The sequence below is a fragment of the Nerophis lumbriciformis genome, linkage group LG17 (assembly GCF_033978685.3).
Source record: "Nerophis lumbriciformis linkage group LG17, RoL_Nlum_v2.1, whole genome shotgun sequence".
NCBI classification, from domain to species: Eukaryota; Metazoa; Chordata; class Actinopteri; order Syngnathiformes; family Syngnathidae; genus Nerophis; species Nerophis lumbriciformis.
The window spans coordinates 23330469-23346135 of NC_084564.2; the positions used below are offsets into that span (position 1 = coordinate 23330469).

The following is a 15667-nucleotide window of genomic DNA, read 5'->3' on the forward strand; positions in this document are numbered from 1 at the left end:
GATTTCAGTTTTTTGCAGTGTATAGTCTCCACGGCAGCTGTTGCCCGGTGACGACGAAGACTGGGGAAACCAAGCCGGTGTCAGGGTGGGAGAAAAAAGTGGGTGCCGCTCACGGCTTGACGCCTGGCAGCAGGTGCTGTGAAAAGGCTACATTTAAATTCTCGTCCGCCGCTTGCTTCGCTCTGTCATCTGAGGGCTAATTTTAGCCCCAGCTCAAGCCTGATGTGTCCTCTCAGCTTGCTCTGGGGTTCTCATGTTGGAGTCTTCCTCACTTCGCCCCCTGCTGTTTCTAGAGCTTGCTTCCCACATACTCGATGTCACTTAAAAGACAGCTGTGTTATGGAGCTGCAGCCACGACACGTCCCAGCATCCTTTGCATGAACTTAATAACAAAGCAGTGTGGCGGAGACTAGGGCCCAGGCCTCACACCCAGAGGTCTGAGGTAGGGGTGGGATTTAAGTGATTCAGGCGCGCAATATAGAGACGCCTTTAAGCACTTCCTGTTAAGCATTAGAACCTTTATTTAACCAGATAAGAAACCCATTGAGATCAAGATCTCTTTCACAAGGGTGACCTGGCCAAGAGGTCAACAGCACATGTCACAGAGCAGTTTCAAAAAAGTAATACGTTAAGACATACATTTTAAAATACATAAAAGAGAACTGTAAAACAATAAAGATTTACACCTTTTAAAAACACAGGCACTGTGCAAAGTCTCTCGCTGTCTGTCCCTCAGGACAGAACAGAAGGCTCCAAATGAAAGTAGTTCAGTGAATTTCAGTTTCGTCTGCAATGCATTCCATGCCATAGGAGCAGCAATGCCAAAAGCTATTTTGCCAAATTCAGTCCGTACATGGGGAACAGTTAAAACATTCAAATTGTTAGAACGTAATGCATAAGAGCTGCTTTTTCTTTGTAACAAAGTACACAAGTATGGAGGCATTAAACCTAAAAGAGCCTTATAAATGATAGTCAGCCAATGTGTGTATCTGCGTGCACTCAATGAAGATAAGTCTGACTTCATATACAGTTGACAGTGGTGGGTGAGACCACGGCAGCCAGTAACAAATCTTAGTGCTGAGTGAAAAACTGTGTCCAAGGACTGAAGGCATTTAGATGAAGCACTAAAATAAAGCACGTCTCCATAATCAATTACGGGCAAGATAGTCGCTGTCACCAATTTTTTTCTGACTTTAAGAGAGAAGCAGTTTTTATTTCTAAAAAAGAAACCAAGCTTTACCCTAAGCTTAGAGACCAAGCTGTTAATATGGGCTTTAAATGAAAGCTCCTGATCAAGAGTAAAACCCAAGTACCGTATTTTTCAGAGTATAAGTCGCACCGGAGTATAAGTCGCACCTGCCGAAAATGCATAATAAAGAAACAAAAAAACATATTTAAGTCTTACTGGAGCCCGGCCAAACTATGAAAAAAACTGCGACTTATAGTCCGAAAATTACGGTACTTGTAATTTAAGACCTGCTCTATAGGGTTTCCATTTGATGTTACGATATTTGGAATATTTTCCAGTAGCACCCTTGAATGAGAGAAAACCATTACCTTCCTTTTATCTGTATTTAAAACCAATTTAAGATCAAATAAGCGAGCCTGGATGACATCAAAAGCAGCTTGTAAAAACTCAAAAAGCCTGAGTGATGGAGGTTGAACAGCAATAAATAATGGTGTCGTCTTCTTCTTATGTTAGCAGTTCACCATTAGAGACGTGTTTGGAAAAGCAACCGAGTGTTTCCTCAAACCGCCGCATTGGTGGCATGCGCATATGCCACATTGGTGACCCTGACGTGATCTGAACACGCACGCAACCTTCCGATTTGGAGTCAGCAGCATGTTAAAAATGAATTGTCTTTTCAACACGTCTGCCCTTCTCTTTCCAGTGATGGACTTGATCTATTGGAAGGACACGGAGCGAACGGGCATAGTGCTGACGGGCTTAGTGGTGGTTCTACTGAGCTTGTTCCAGCTCAACGTCATCACAGTGGTCTCCACGTTGTCCCTGATCATCATGTGTGTCACCGTCCCAGTGCGCGTCTACTACAGAATACTCTACACCCTCAATTGGGGCGACGGAGTACACCCCTTCAAGTAAGTCATTGAAGGGGAACAGAAGTTGGGTTTTGGTGTGGGCTTGGGACTTACACTATAATTTTGAGTCAACTGTATATTTTTAAATATATTCAATATTATATGAATGAAATGCAGTCCAGTAAAGGTGCGTTTAAAATATAAAACACGTCAACATACTACAGAAATATTTGAAATCAGTCTGCTACGCAACCAGCTCTTGCACGAGTTGATAGATGGAACAAGTTGTTGCACATTAGCTAAATATGTTAGGCTAAATAAATTCACCAGTGAAGCAGCAGTAAAAACACTGTAAGCTAATTAAGACCAATTCAGTGGCCTGGATTCTAGCTAAAATAAGTTTGCCTGTAATTATACTTTTACACTCTGTTTTTGTTAGCGATCCGTTCCAAAAAGTCAGATGAAAACCACATTTCCCATAAGTTAAAGTTAAAGTACCAATGATTGTCACACACACTAGGTGTGGGGAAATTTGTCCTCTGCATTTGACCCATCCCCTTGTTCACCCCCTGGGAATCATTTTTGGTGATTTAACCCCCAATTCCAACCCTTGATGCTGAGTGCCAAGCAGGGAGGTAATGGGTCCCATTTTTATAGTCGTTGGTATGACTCGGCCGGGGTTTGAACTCACAACCTACCCATCTCAGGGCGGACACTCTAACCACTAGGACACTGAGTAGGTTAAGAAATTAAATGCATACAATTAATCCTTTTCCAGACCTCGAATGTATTACCCACATATTTTATAGAGAATAATCATAGTTTTACATGCAGAAGACAATGTGAAATACATATAAATGACGAAAGAATTTAATAAATTAACATTCAACATCCCTTTTAACTTTTTATTTAAAATCCACTCAGATGCAACTGTTGTACTTTGCTACGAGTTCTTTCCTGAATTCAGTAGTGTTTCTCGCCTTCTTTATCAAAATGATGTTTAAGGCATATTCTACCAAGAATGTTCAAAACAGATTTGTAAAAACGAAAGTAGGTACAGTCGTTCCTCTTTAATTGCTGTTGATTGGTTGCGGACATGACTGCGATAAATGAATTTCCGCAAAGTAAGAATCATTAATTATGAATAAAAATTACAAATATTGTCATAGCTAAAGCATAACAACCCGGTTTGTTCCCGACTTTCAAAATATGTTTCTCTTAACATTATGAGAGCCCTCTAGACATAGAATAACACCCTTTAGTCAACTTTGTACTCTTTCAATACAATATAGTAGGGCCACGATACTGTACAGGGTGCCGAGATTGGTTTGGTCTCTTCTAGTGGCCAATTTGTAGCGTTGATATTTGTAGTTCATTCAGTCGTTTTTATGCTTCAGCATTATTGATTTGGGGCCAAAATATTGTACAATATGCTTAAAAGAACACAAAAATATCTCAAAGGAATCAAGCAATGTGGTGAAGCCGCATTTGATGCATGATGTGGCAAGGGATGACTGTATAACCTAAAAGGAACTGAGATATATATTTTTAATCTAGTTTTAAAACACAAAATTTGACAGTACAGCAAAACAATGTAAATCTATTTCTGTATTTTTTTTTTTTAATTATAATGTTAAAAACATATGACTTTGAGTAAGCTGATGTTTTTGTAGAAATTGGCCTCCATAGTCTTCTTAGTTAGATAACTAATGTTGTATTTGTATGAATAGGGCGCAGAGATTATAAATTTACTCTTATTTCTGCTCCTTTTCATTCATTTATTTTAATCTCGCATTATTTGTATTTAATATTGAGTGAATGAAATGAAAATGGAATGGAATTCGAAGTGCTGGATGACAAATGTCTTTGGTCCCAAGGTGGGTTATTTTTCAGTCATACTAAAACCGACTCAACATGTGGGATTCTTCGTATACAAAAGCAGGTACAAACTTGGCAAACAATTTTCTTTGAAAGCCGAATCCCACAACAAATGAGGCATAGGAAAATAGAAGTACTTCTGTGCTATGTATAGTTTGTGATTATGTCATTCTCTTGCATTTGTGTGTCAGGTCCTACTTGGACATGGACATCAGCCTGAGCGGAGAGCACGCTGACCTGGTCATGCAGAAACTCATCGTTATGACTCTGTCTGCCGTGGACAGTCTGAAAAGACTCGTCTTTGTCGGAAACCTATTTGACTCTCTAAAGGTGAGCAAAGACAATCTCTCTAAATTCAGTCGGTCTCTCGCCATCCATCCTGACTCCTTCCATCATCGGCTGCGACGGTAGTGGCCTTCTGATTATACTTGCTAAATGTGTCCGCTATTACTGGCGGCAACTGTCACTCACCTTGACATATTTATGCTTATCATGTGGCACAAGGAGATTTACAAAGTCATTTGTTCATCACAGGACTTAAGATCCAAACATGCGTCAAAAATGGTGTCCTTCAACTTTTTATGACTTTTTTCATTGAACAGTGCTGAAAAAACAAATGTACTAGCTTACCCACTAGATGGAGTCCTTACTCCAAGTACTGTATTGACCCAAATTAGTGTGAAAAGATGTGTCAGCTCATATAGATGCAAACCACCAACGTCTTCTCCACAAGCCAGTCAGAGCTTTTCCTCCTGTCACTCACAAAGAAACTCACTGGGAAAGGGGTGCCAAAGCTTATAAAAGTACAGAGGAGTTATGATTATTTTAGGATAAAGCTGATTAATGAAGCAGCCGTCAAACAACTGTGGTACAGCTAAGAATTACATAAAGTATATATTTTTTTACTGCACTGTACTTGATTTTGCCTTTAAAAGTGCGGAAGCCACGTGCGTACGCAAAAGCAACACAGGTGATTTTTACAACATGTATTGGAGGTCGGCACAACAGAACCACTCCATGTGCTTTAGAATGCAAATGGTGGAGTCCTGTCAGTCATTCTCCATGAACCAGTAAGTAGATTACCAACTAACAAAAAGATGGACAAACACATTCTCACATGGGTTTGGTTCATTGTATGTGTATGAGTCACAAAGGAATAATTCCCAAAGCACAATAACAAACAACTCCAGGCACTTGTAGTCCTCAGTGGAGATCTTGTTCTACTGAGACTATTCTAGCTCTGTTCTTTATTTGAATAGTCGTCCCTCTTTTATCACGGCCATTTTTTTCCAGGCCTGACCGTGGTGAAGGAATGTCTACTATTAATAAATATTTTTAGAGCAGAAAAACAAACTGTTTACAGTCTTCTTAATACAGTTTTGGCCCTCTAAAGATGAAATAATACTAGGGATGTCCGATAATGTCTTTTTTGCCGATATCCGATATTCCGATATTGTCCAACTCTTAATTACCGATACCGATATACTGTATACCGTCGTGGAATTAACACATTATTATGCCTAATTTGGACAACCAGGTATAGTGAAGATAAGGTCCTTTTTAAAAAAATAAGATAAATAAATTAAAAACATTTTATTGAATAAAAAATAAAGTAAAACAATATAAAAACAGTTACATAGAAACTAGTAATTAATGAAAATGAGTGAAATTAACTGTTAAAGGTTAGTACTATTAGTGGACCAGCAGCACGCACAATCATGTGTGCTTACGGACTGTATCCCTAACGGACTGTATTGATATATATTGATATATAATGTAGGAACCAGAATATTAATAACAGAAAGAAACAACCCTTTTGTGTGAATTAGTGTAAATGGGGGAGGGAGTTTTTTTGGGTTGGTGCACTAATTGTAAGTGTACGGTATCTTGTGTTTTTTATGTTGATTTAATAAAATACAAATAAAAAACTGATACCGATAATTAAAAAAACGATGCCGATAATTTCCGATATTACATTTTAAAGCATTTATCGGCCGATAATATCGGCAGGCCGATATTATCGGACATCTCTAAATAATACCCATATATTCACTCGTTTTACTCAATATAGTAGCCTTAAGTTTGTTCTACTGTAGATTACAGTACTCAATGGTAGGCCGGAGATCCTTCAAGCGTCATTGCTATGGCTGTCACCCGGCCGTTACAAAATGGAAACAACGTGAAAATACTTTCACATCCTGAATTATCCCTATTAGTGTGTTCTTCGTCAAAAACTTGGTCACTTTGACAGTCTCAGCGACCATCATTAGCTGTGTTGTCAGCATTCCGTGTTAGCGTTGCATGTACTGCATTGTCATTCCAGATCAATCACCTCAAAGCTGTGTTATCGATGTCCAAGATGAAGTGCCTCAACAGAGTTCATCTCCACTGTGCATTGCCCAGACTGCTGTTGATAGCAGTCTTGTTGGCATTAACTGATACGTCTCGTGCCAAGGCCTCACCAATGTGGAGAGAGATGTTATTGATGAGGCAGGAGTAGGAGATGCAATCCATCAAGAAGTTGTTTGCCAAAAGTTGGACAACATTATTATCGCGGTGAAGATAGAGTAGCACAAAGATTAGATGTTGTTGTTGTTAGCAGTGTTCAACCTTAACCTGGAAACAGAAGTCCTGCTTGGTGAATATCTTTATCGATCACCTCAACATAATAGTATAAGAGAAATACTGCACTGTAATAAATATAGGACTTCATTTAATACTTAATTTAGGCCAAAATATGCAGAATATGCTTAATTTTTTTTCTTATCCGCAGTGTTGCGAAGCCCCTACATTGTACTAAATTGTACAATATATCCATTTGAATACACTGTGGTCGTCTACAACCAACGCATTCCTAGCCGGAGTTCATAGAGAGTGTTCCGTCTTTCTTTGCTGTGTCTCCAGCATCAGACACGTACATAGAGATGGCTGCAGGACATTAGCAGTAATTAAAGTGTGTGTGAGCGAGAGGTGGGGGAAATAATCGATTTTTAGATGCATCTCAATTCGGACATGGACGAGTAAAAAACCTATTAGTAAACGTAGATAATCGATTTATTTATTATAAATAAAGTAATGCAGGCAGTTCTAAAGTTTGGCTGACTGCAGCGAGCCATCTAAACCAGAGATTTGAACAGCTACTTCATTACAGGGTACTTATGTTCCAGTGTTGCTCACATCTCCATTATTTTAATAAATGGTGATGGGAATTAATTTAGCTTTCTTTTTTTATTACAAATGCACTGTTTTTGACAGTTGTAAGTGATAAACACTTATTTAGTGAAAATAAAATAAGAAATGTAAATCTGTATCAATATACATAAAATAAAGATGCACCAATAATTGATTTTTAATCAAATCGTAGCTCCTGAATCGTAATCGTGACCAAAGATTCCCACCTCTAGTATGAGTTACATGATCCTAAACCTGAGGACCTTCTGGTCAACCCTGACTTGTTTGGAATGTGAGATGACACGCAGCAGCTAGAGGGGGAGGAGCTATGCATGGATGGAGTCTATATGTGACTGTGGCGTATTAAGGGAGACACCATCACCATTGATGCTGCTGCTATTTTTGTCTCACTAAAAAACCTTTTAGACGTCCAACTAAACAACTTTGTTTCTCTTTTAGTTGCTGTTTCTGCTGTACCTTGTCACATACATTGGAGATCTGTGCAATGGCCTCACCCTCCTCATCATAGGTAGCACATCACGCCAGGTACTTGTTTATTCATTGATGGTTGGATTTGTCACGTTTGCCTTTTTCTCCTCTGTGTAGGAGTGATTGCTCTCTTTTCTTTGCCGCTTTTCTACCGACAGCGTCAGGTAATCCCTACTACCCTTACCGACCCATGCTTAATTTGCTGACTCAACACATTTCCCTTGTTGTGTGTTTATTTTTTTTCATTATATCCTAGGAGCAAGTGGACCGGGTGATAGCAAAAATCCAGGCCCAAATTGACAACATTAAGGACTTGTGAGTATAGCGCTTTGTTGTGGCAAAATGGAGGAAAACCCCTTTTGTTTGTCTGCTTTAACTCTTGTGTACCCCGAAGGCTCAAAGGGGCATTGCATGTGTTCCTTATGTCAGAGGTCTTCATCAGGGGATTTGTGACCCAGAAAGGGTCCGCACAGGTACTGTAAGGCGGTTCAGAAAAAGTTTTGGTGCTTAGACGTCTTTTTTTTTTATATAGCTTTTTAAATTTCCCCCACCATTTTTCTACAATGTTTTTAAATACATATTAACATTAATCCAACATGTTGCAGTGTAGTTATAAATGGCAGAGGCATTGTCCCCCAACTTTATGTATTTTGCATGTTTTAAATAAACACATGAATACATAATGATGTTTATGTTAGCATTTAAGATAGCTAGCGATTAGCGCAATTGCCAGCGTGCGATTTAGCATGGTAGTTGCCAGCTAGCATTTAGCACGCTAGTTGCCAGCTAGCTATTAGCGCTAGTTGCCGGCCAGCTATATACTGTATTATTTGAATATTTTTGTATTGCACAAAAACAAGGTATCCTTAGGACCAGTTTAGTTTAAAACGTAATTTTATCAAATATATTTAAGTAGGAGGTCCCTGCTCCATCTCTATCAGTTGAAAAGAACCCTTACCTTATATGATATTGTGGAGCTGTGCGATCGATGAAGCAGGAGTCGAAAGAAATAGTTCATCAAAACTTTACTTTTCATTTTGACAGTTACAACAGGAAGATATCAGCGGCCCGGACTGATGACTTCCTTATCACACTCAAACCCAGAACCGTAATCACCTTTTGGTTAATAGCCCTCTATATATATACACCTATAGTGATCACCCCACACCCCCACCAATATTCACCAAGATTAACAGAGAGAAACAGACCCCCACAGAAATCTACACATTTAAAAGTCCATGCCGCAAAGAGCGGTTCTGGCAGCCAAAACAGCTGCGCTTTCTTGCAGGGGCGTCTTAGGTTGACTTATGTCCTGGAGAAATCTCAGTGGCGGGGCTCAAAATTGAAGTTTCAGCGAGCTCCAAAGTTATTAAACATGAACGCACCATTAAAGGTCTGTGCCTTCAGTGGAATGGTCCCCTTGGGTAAAAAGGTATGGAAAATCCTGTCTGCCTCCATAGCCAGAGCCCGGTAATCTTTGGTTGAACAGAGCGGAGAGTTGGCTAGCGTGGTGCGCACCGCTGCCGGAAGCTGACGCAAGAAGATATGCACAAACAGGAACGAGGGATCATCAGAGCCCAGCACAGTCAGCATTCTTTCCATCAACTCAGAAGGTTTGCTATTGCCGAGGCCATTCAGGGACAGCAGGCGGTCTGCCTTCTCGCTCTCCGACAGCTCAAAAAGCTGCAAAAGGAACGCCTTGAGCGCGTCGTACTTGCCGTCCTCTGGAGGATTCTCCAACAACGCCATTGCTTTGGACTTTGTAGATGCATCCAGCACGGCCACAACATGGAAGTATTTTGTCACATCCTGTGTAATCCCTCCCAGCTGGAACTGGGCTTCGATATGTTGAAACCACGAGCGTGGATGATCCTGCCAAAAGTCGGGCAACTTGATTGCATTTATGGCGCCGACATTAGCCGCACCGCCAGCATCGGGCGGTGCACGTCCAGCTGCGTTGTACCCGCTGTTGTCGTTTGGCATCGCTCACGTCAGTGTCACCAATGTGGAGCTGTGCGATCAGTGAGGCAGGAGTCGGAGATAAAGTGTATCAATTCTTTACTTTCCACTCTAACAGTTACAACAAGAACATATCAATGCCCAACTGGCAACTTCCTTGTCACGCCCTGACCCGAAACAGGTGTTGTGCCAAAAAGTGACTCACTGCCAAAAATTAATTACACCTTTTGTTAAAGCTGGACTACTAGTTCTTTGTCTGTAATTAAAATTGATTCAAAGTAATATTTTTTTTACTTAAAGTGAAAAAGAGTATTACTTAAAATCACTTAATTCTAGGCACCACGTTGTCCATTGAGGGTAATTTCAACACTTTAAAGGGTACTTCAACAAGTAAACAGTACAGTATGTACTTTGTTATGATATTATGTAACTCTCTTTTAAACCTCTTAAGGCCCAAGCTGTTTGTTTACATGCTTTTTTTTAATTTCTCTTTGCTATTTGGGCTTATTGGACCCTAATTAGAATAAAAACTAAGAATCATCTTTCTATATGATGTACTTAGTCCATAAGTAACAAACGTGTACTTCATGTTTAGTGACATGCTAAGTCTTATTTTTACACTTTTTTTTTCCAAATTCCATTGTATGTTGTACTCTTTTGACACCACCAGATAGCAGTATAAGTGTCCACATAAGCGGCCATAAGACCCCAATTCAGTAGTTTACACAATTTTGGAAATAAGAGCTACATGGTGCTGTCCACGCATGTGGCCACTAAGCCTTTATAGGGGTAATCAAGTCATGTATGCTCAGAAATGTTGTGTCAACATTAAAATAATAACTGGAATCACTTTTTGCCAGGCCCCATGTTGTAGTTTGGGGTTGATTAGACAAAACAAATAAAATGAGCATGGTAAAAGTACTTATAGCATGAATTTATAGATGATCTAACACTTGCAGTGCATTTAAAACCTAAAATAAATTGGTTTAGGGTTAAAAGCAATTATATTGAATGCAGTGTAGCAGGCTACCAGAAGAATACATTTATTGTATACATTTTATAAATATTTATGTGCTTGAACAGCGAACAATTAATATTGTATGTAGCTTCTAAACAAGAAAGAGATTTTAGCACACCAACGTCGACTGAGTAAGAGTCCCCTTGTTTGTTTATCTGCGTTAATCCTTGTGCACCCCTAAGACCAACAGGGGCGTTGTATGTGTTCCTTATGTCAGATGTATTCATGAACCCTAAGGGGGTCCACAGGGGTGTTGTAAGGAGGTTTGGGAAATTTTGGGTGATTAGACTTTTTTTAATACATTTTTCAATTTCCCCTACAATTTTTCCACAAATTCAAATGTCTTTAGATACATATTAACATTAATCCAACACACTGTAGTGTAGTTAGAAATGGCGATGTAATGGTCCCCCTACTCAATATATTTAGCAGGATTAAAATAAACATGTGAATAAATAATTATGTTCATGTTAGCATTTAAGATAGCTAGCGATTAGCGTCCCAGCTGCCAGCTGGCGATTAGGGCACTATTTGCCAGCTAGTGATTTGCATGCTAGTTGCCAGTTAGCTAAATTAGCACACTCGTTGCTGGCCAGCTATATACTGTAGTATTTGAATATTTTTGTATTGCACAAAAACAAGATATCTTTAGGACCAGTTTAGTTAAAAACATAATTTTATAAAATATATTTAAGTTGGAGGTCCCTGCTCCATCTCTATCAGTTTGAGGGGCCTTGGCCTGGAAAACATTGAAAAGACCCCTACCTTATATGATATTGTGGAGCTGTGCGATCGATGAGACAGGAGTCGAAAGAAAAAGTTCATCAATCCTTTACTTTCCATTTTGACAGTTACAACAGGAAGATATCAGTGGCCCGACTCAGGGTTAACCAAATGTGAGTGCGGTATTGAAGGTCTGTAACTTCAGTGGATTGGTCCCTTTGGGTAAAAACACATGGAAAATTCTGTCCCCCTCAATAACCAGAGCCCGGTAATGTTTGGTTGAACAGAGAGGAGTGTTGGCTAGCGTGGTGCGCACTGCTGCCGGAAGCTGACGCAAGAAGATATGCACAAACAGGAACTGCACAAAAACAGGGTACCTGGAGGACCAGTTTGATTTAAAACATAATTTAACCCGTCCCCACCCACCCACCACAGAGAATCCACCAAGATTAACAGAGAGAAGCAGACCCCCACAGAAATCTACATATTAAAAAGGTTGAGAAGGCTTTATATGACAGAACCTTTGCCGCATTAACTCTGGCTGAGACAGCTGTGCAGTGGTCCCCTTGGGTAAAAAGGTATGGAAAATCCTGTCTGCCTCCATAGCCAGAGCCCAGTAATCTTTGGTTGAACAGAGAGGAGAGTTGGCTAGCATGGTGCGCACCGTTGCCGGAAGCTGACGCAAGAAGATATGCACAAACAGGAACGAGGGATCATCAGAGCCCAGCACAGTCAGCATTCTTTCCATCAACTCAGAAGGTTTGCTATCGCCGAGGCCATTCAGGGACAGCAGGCGGTCTGCCTTCTCGCTCTCCGACAGCTCAAAAATCTGCAAAAGGAACGCCATGAGCGCGTCGTACTTGCCGTCCTCTGGAGGATCCACCAACAGCGCCATTGCTTTAGACGTCGTAGATGCATCCAGCACGGCCACAACATGGAAGTATTTTGTCACATCCTGTGTAATCCCTCCCAGCTGGAACTGGGCTTCGATATGTTGAAACCACGAGCGTGGATGATCCTGCCAAAATTCGGGCAACTTGATTGCATTTATGGCGCCGACATTAGCCGCACCGCCAGCATCGGGCGGTGCACGTCCAGCTGCGTTGTACCCGCTGTTGTCGTTTGGCATCGCTCACGTCAGTGTCACCAATGTGGAGCTGTGCGATCAGTGAGGCAGGAGTTGAAGATAAAGTGTATCAATCCTTTACTTTCCACTTTAACAGTTACAACAAGAACATATCAACGCTCGACTGGCAACTTCCTTGTCACGCCCTGACCCGAAATAGGTGTTGTGCCAAAAAGTGACTCACTGCCAAAAATGCATTCCTGCCGTGGGAGCACAGACCTCTTGTAAAGCTGCACAACCAGTTATTTGTCTGTAATAAAAAGTGATTAAGAATAATATTTCTTTCACTCTAGGAAAAAAAAAAAAAGAAGAAATAAAAAGTAAAAAAGTAATACTTTGAATAACTTTGGGCCTGCTCAGTGCCCTTGTGGTTAGAGTGTCCGCCCTGAGATCAGTAGGTCGTGAGTTCAAACCCCGGCCGAGTCATACCAAAGACTATAAAAATGGGACCCATTACCTCCCTGCTTGGCACTCAGCATCAAGGGTTGGAATTGGGGGTTAAATCACAAAAATGATTCCCGAGCGCGGCCACCACTGCTGCTCACTGCTCCCCTCACCTCCCAGGGGGTAGAACAAGGGGATGGGGTCAAATGCAGAGGGTAATTTCACCACACCTAGTGTGTGTGTGACTCTCAGTGGTACTTTTTGGCATGCACCATGTTGTGGTTTAAGGAGGATTTCAACTTTTTAAAGGGTACTTCAACAAGTAAACAGTACAATATGTACTTTATGCTCAGAAAATATGTCAATATTAAATCATTGCTATTTTTCAATCTGGTGAAACCAGATGGAAAATACTAATACTAATCCTGGTGTATTACTATGTTGTTTTCGTGAAAACCGAATCCATCTTATTTTTGGCCGATTGACAAACAATTATTTATTGTTTTGGTGTAATTATGCTCCTTAACCACCAAATAGCGCTAGAAAACAAGCATAATTCTTGAAGCTTTTATGAGCGTAACTGAGTTGAATTGCAATTAAACGTCTGAAATGCAATGGAAATGATTTAGGACAATTGGATACGACATGGCAGATATGTATATATAAATATATACTTGTGTGAATTAAATAAACTCAACTAACTCAACAGCCACAGACAGTAGTGGACTTTACGCCCCCCCCAACGGTCCCTTCACCCATATAATGTTAACACAATACATTTGCAACACAACAATCGCAAGAAAAAATATAAGCTATTTAAATTATTTCCCTGAGAAAACAATAACTAAAACTTCTAAATGTAGTGCAATTGACCATTGGTTGCTAGAAACTACCAAGCGAGCGGCATATATTATTCATTTGGGGTTTTTTCTGTCACTAATCCCAACGTTAATTGTAATTCAGAGAAATCAGCTAATAAAGTGCAAACATTTTTCGAAAAACATTTTTTGCTTTGCATAGTTGGACCGGATATAATGTGTAGCGTTATTGTTGTGATGGCTGGAAGTGGCAGTGTGTAAAAAAAGAGCTCTTGAGGGTGATCATGTAGGAACAAGACTCTTCTAGACAAGGCTGTTGACAACAAAAAAGTGCCTCTCAAGTTTTTGCTTAGTTTCCACTACATGTTGCAATACTTTACTATTTGGATGGCTTTAATACCTACTTAACCTACGACACAGGAAGTCCTTCACACCGACAGCCAGTAGACTGTATAATGCATATGTTCCTTTTTGACTGTACTTAAATGTATAATAGACTGTATTTATAGTATTCACATGTGAATAATGCTGTATAATAGACTGTATTTATAGTATTCACATGTGAATAATGCTGTATAATAGACTGTATTTATATTATTCACATGTAAAAAAATACCTAAGTGTTTATTGTTTATTGTGAGTGAACTGTGGTGCTGAATTTCCCCCAGGGATCAATAAAGTACTTTCTATTCTATTCTATTCTGATTGCGATGAAAAGTCTCACTCTCCAGTACAGCTCTGCATGTACAGGCAGCAATGCTGCTGCTGTTGTAAAACACCTAATTCGCTGTTACTGAGAAAAAGCTTGAGAGTTGACACACAAGTTAGTTCTTATACAACTGTTTTCTTCTTGTCGTCACCTCTTCTGCGCTTTATTTTGTTGTAAAAACTCTTAAAAACGTGCCACTAGGTGTTTCGGAACGTTTTCCGCAATCAAGTCTGCGCATGCGCAGGAACATAGTTTGCAGCGTGAGAAGGGAGGGCGAGCTGTCGAAACAATCAGGACTGATTGAGCATTTTGATGGATTTTTAAGCCCACAAATTAAGACAAAAATGAATAAGGTCACGTCTATGCAGAAGTTGAGGTAATCCGTGAGTCAGCCCATCAATGTCCTCACCATGTGGAAGCAGCACATCCCAGTCTGTGGTGTTGTAGCAGTCCCTGAGGGCATCTTCCATTTCAGGGGACCACCTCCCCACAGAGCAAGTGTTAACAGGTTGTCTTTGGACCACGGGGGTGTATTTTGGCTGCAAATGAACAAGATTGTGGTCAGACTTCCCTAGTTGGGCGGGGGGGGTGACCTTCTATGCATCCCTGACATTAGCATACAGCAGGTCTAGTGTCCTGTTGTTTCTCGTGGATGGGCAGCATGGCGTAGTGGGTAGAGCAACCGTGCCAGAAACCTAGGGGTTGCAGGTTCGCTCCCCGCCTCTCACCATCCAAAAATCGCTGCCGTTGTGTCCTTGGGCGGGACACTTCACCCTTTGCCCCCGGTGCCACTCACACCGGTGAAATGAATGATGAATAATAGGTGGTGGTCGGAGAGGCCGTTGGCGCAAATTGCAGCCACGCTTCCGTCAGTCTACCCCAGGGCAGCTGTGGCTATGAAAGTAGCTTACCACCACCAGGTGTGAATGATTGATGGGTTCTACATGTAAAGCGACTTTGGGTACTTAGAAAAGCGCTATATAAATCCCAGGTATTATTATTATTATTATGGTGAAAGCCCTAATTTCCTTGCAATAGCTCGTTGAGGAATGTTGTTCTTAAACTGTTGGACAATTTGCTCACGCATTTGTTCACAAAGTGGTGACCCTCGCCCCATCCTTGTTTGTGAATGACTGAGCATTTCATGGAAGCTGCTTTTATACCCAATCATGGCACCCACCTGTTCCCAATTAGCCTGTTCACCAGTGGGATGTTCCAAATAAGTGTTTGATGAGCATTCCTCAACTTTCTAAGTCTTTTTTTGCCACTTACGCCAGCTTTTTCGAAACATGTTGCAGGCATCAAATTCCAAATGAGCTAATATTTGGACATCGATAAATTACCATGTCTGT

At 40.6% G+C, this 15667-nt stretch overlaps 1 protein-coding gene across 3 annotated transcripts in view; it reads left to right on the forward strand.

Annotated features, from left to right (window-relative positions):
• The window catches only part of rtn2a (reticulon 2a), a 47773-nt gene that overhangs the window by 28372 nt on the left and 3734 nt on the right, over positions 1-15667 (forward strand). For all 3 annotated transcript variants that reach the window (XM_061972907.2, XM_061972908.2, XM_061972910.2), the window contains 5 exons: positions 1893-2100; positions 4110-4248; positions 7549-7618; positions 7696-7742; positions 7835-7893. In XM_061972907.2, coding sequence (XP_061828891.1) covers positions 1893-2100; positions 4110-4248; positions 7549-7618; positions 7696-7742; positions 7835-7893 — 523 coding nt within the window. The remainder of the gene's footprint in view (positions 1-1892; positions 2101-4109; positions 4249-7548; positions 7619-7695; positions 7743-7834; positions 7894-15667) is intronic.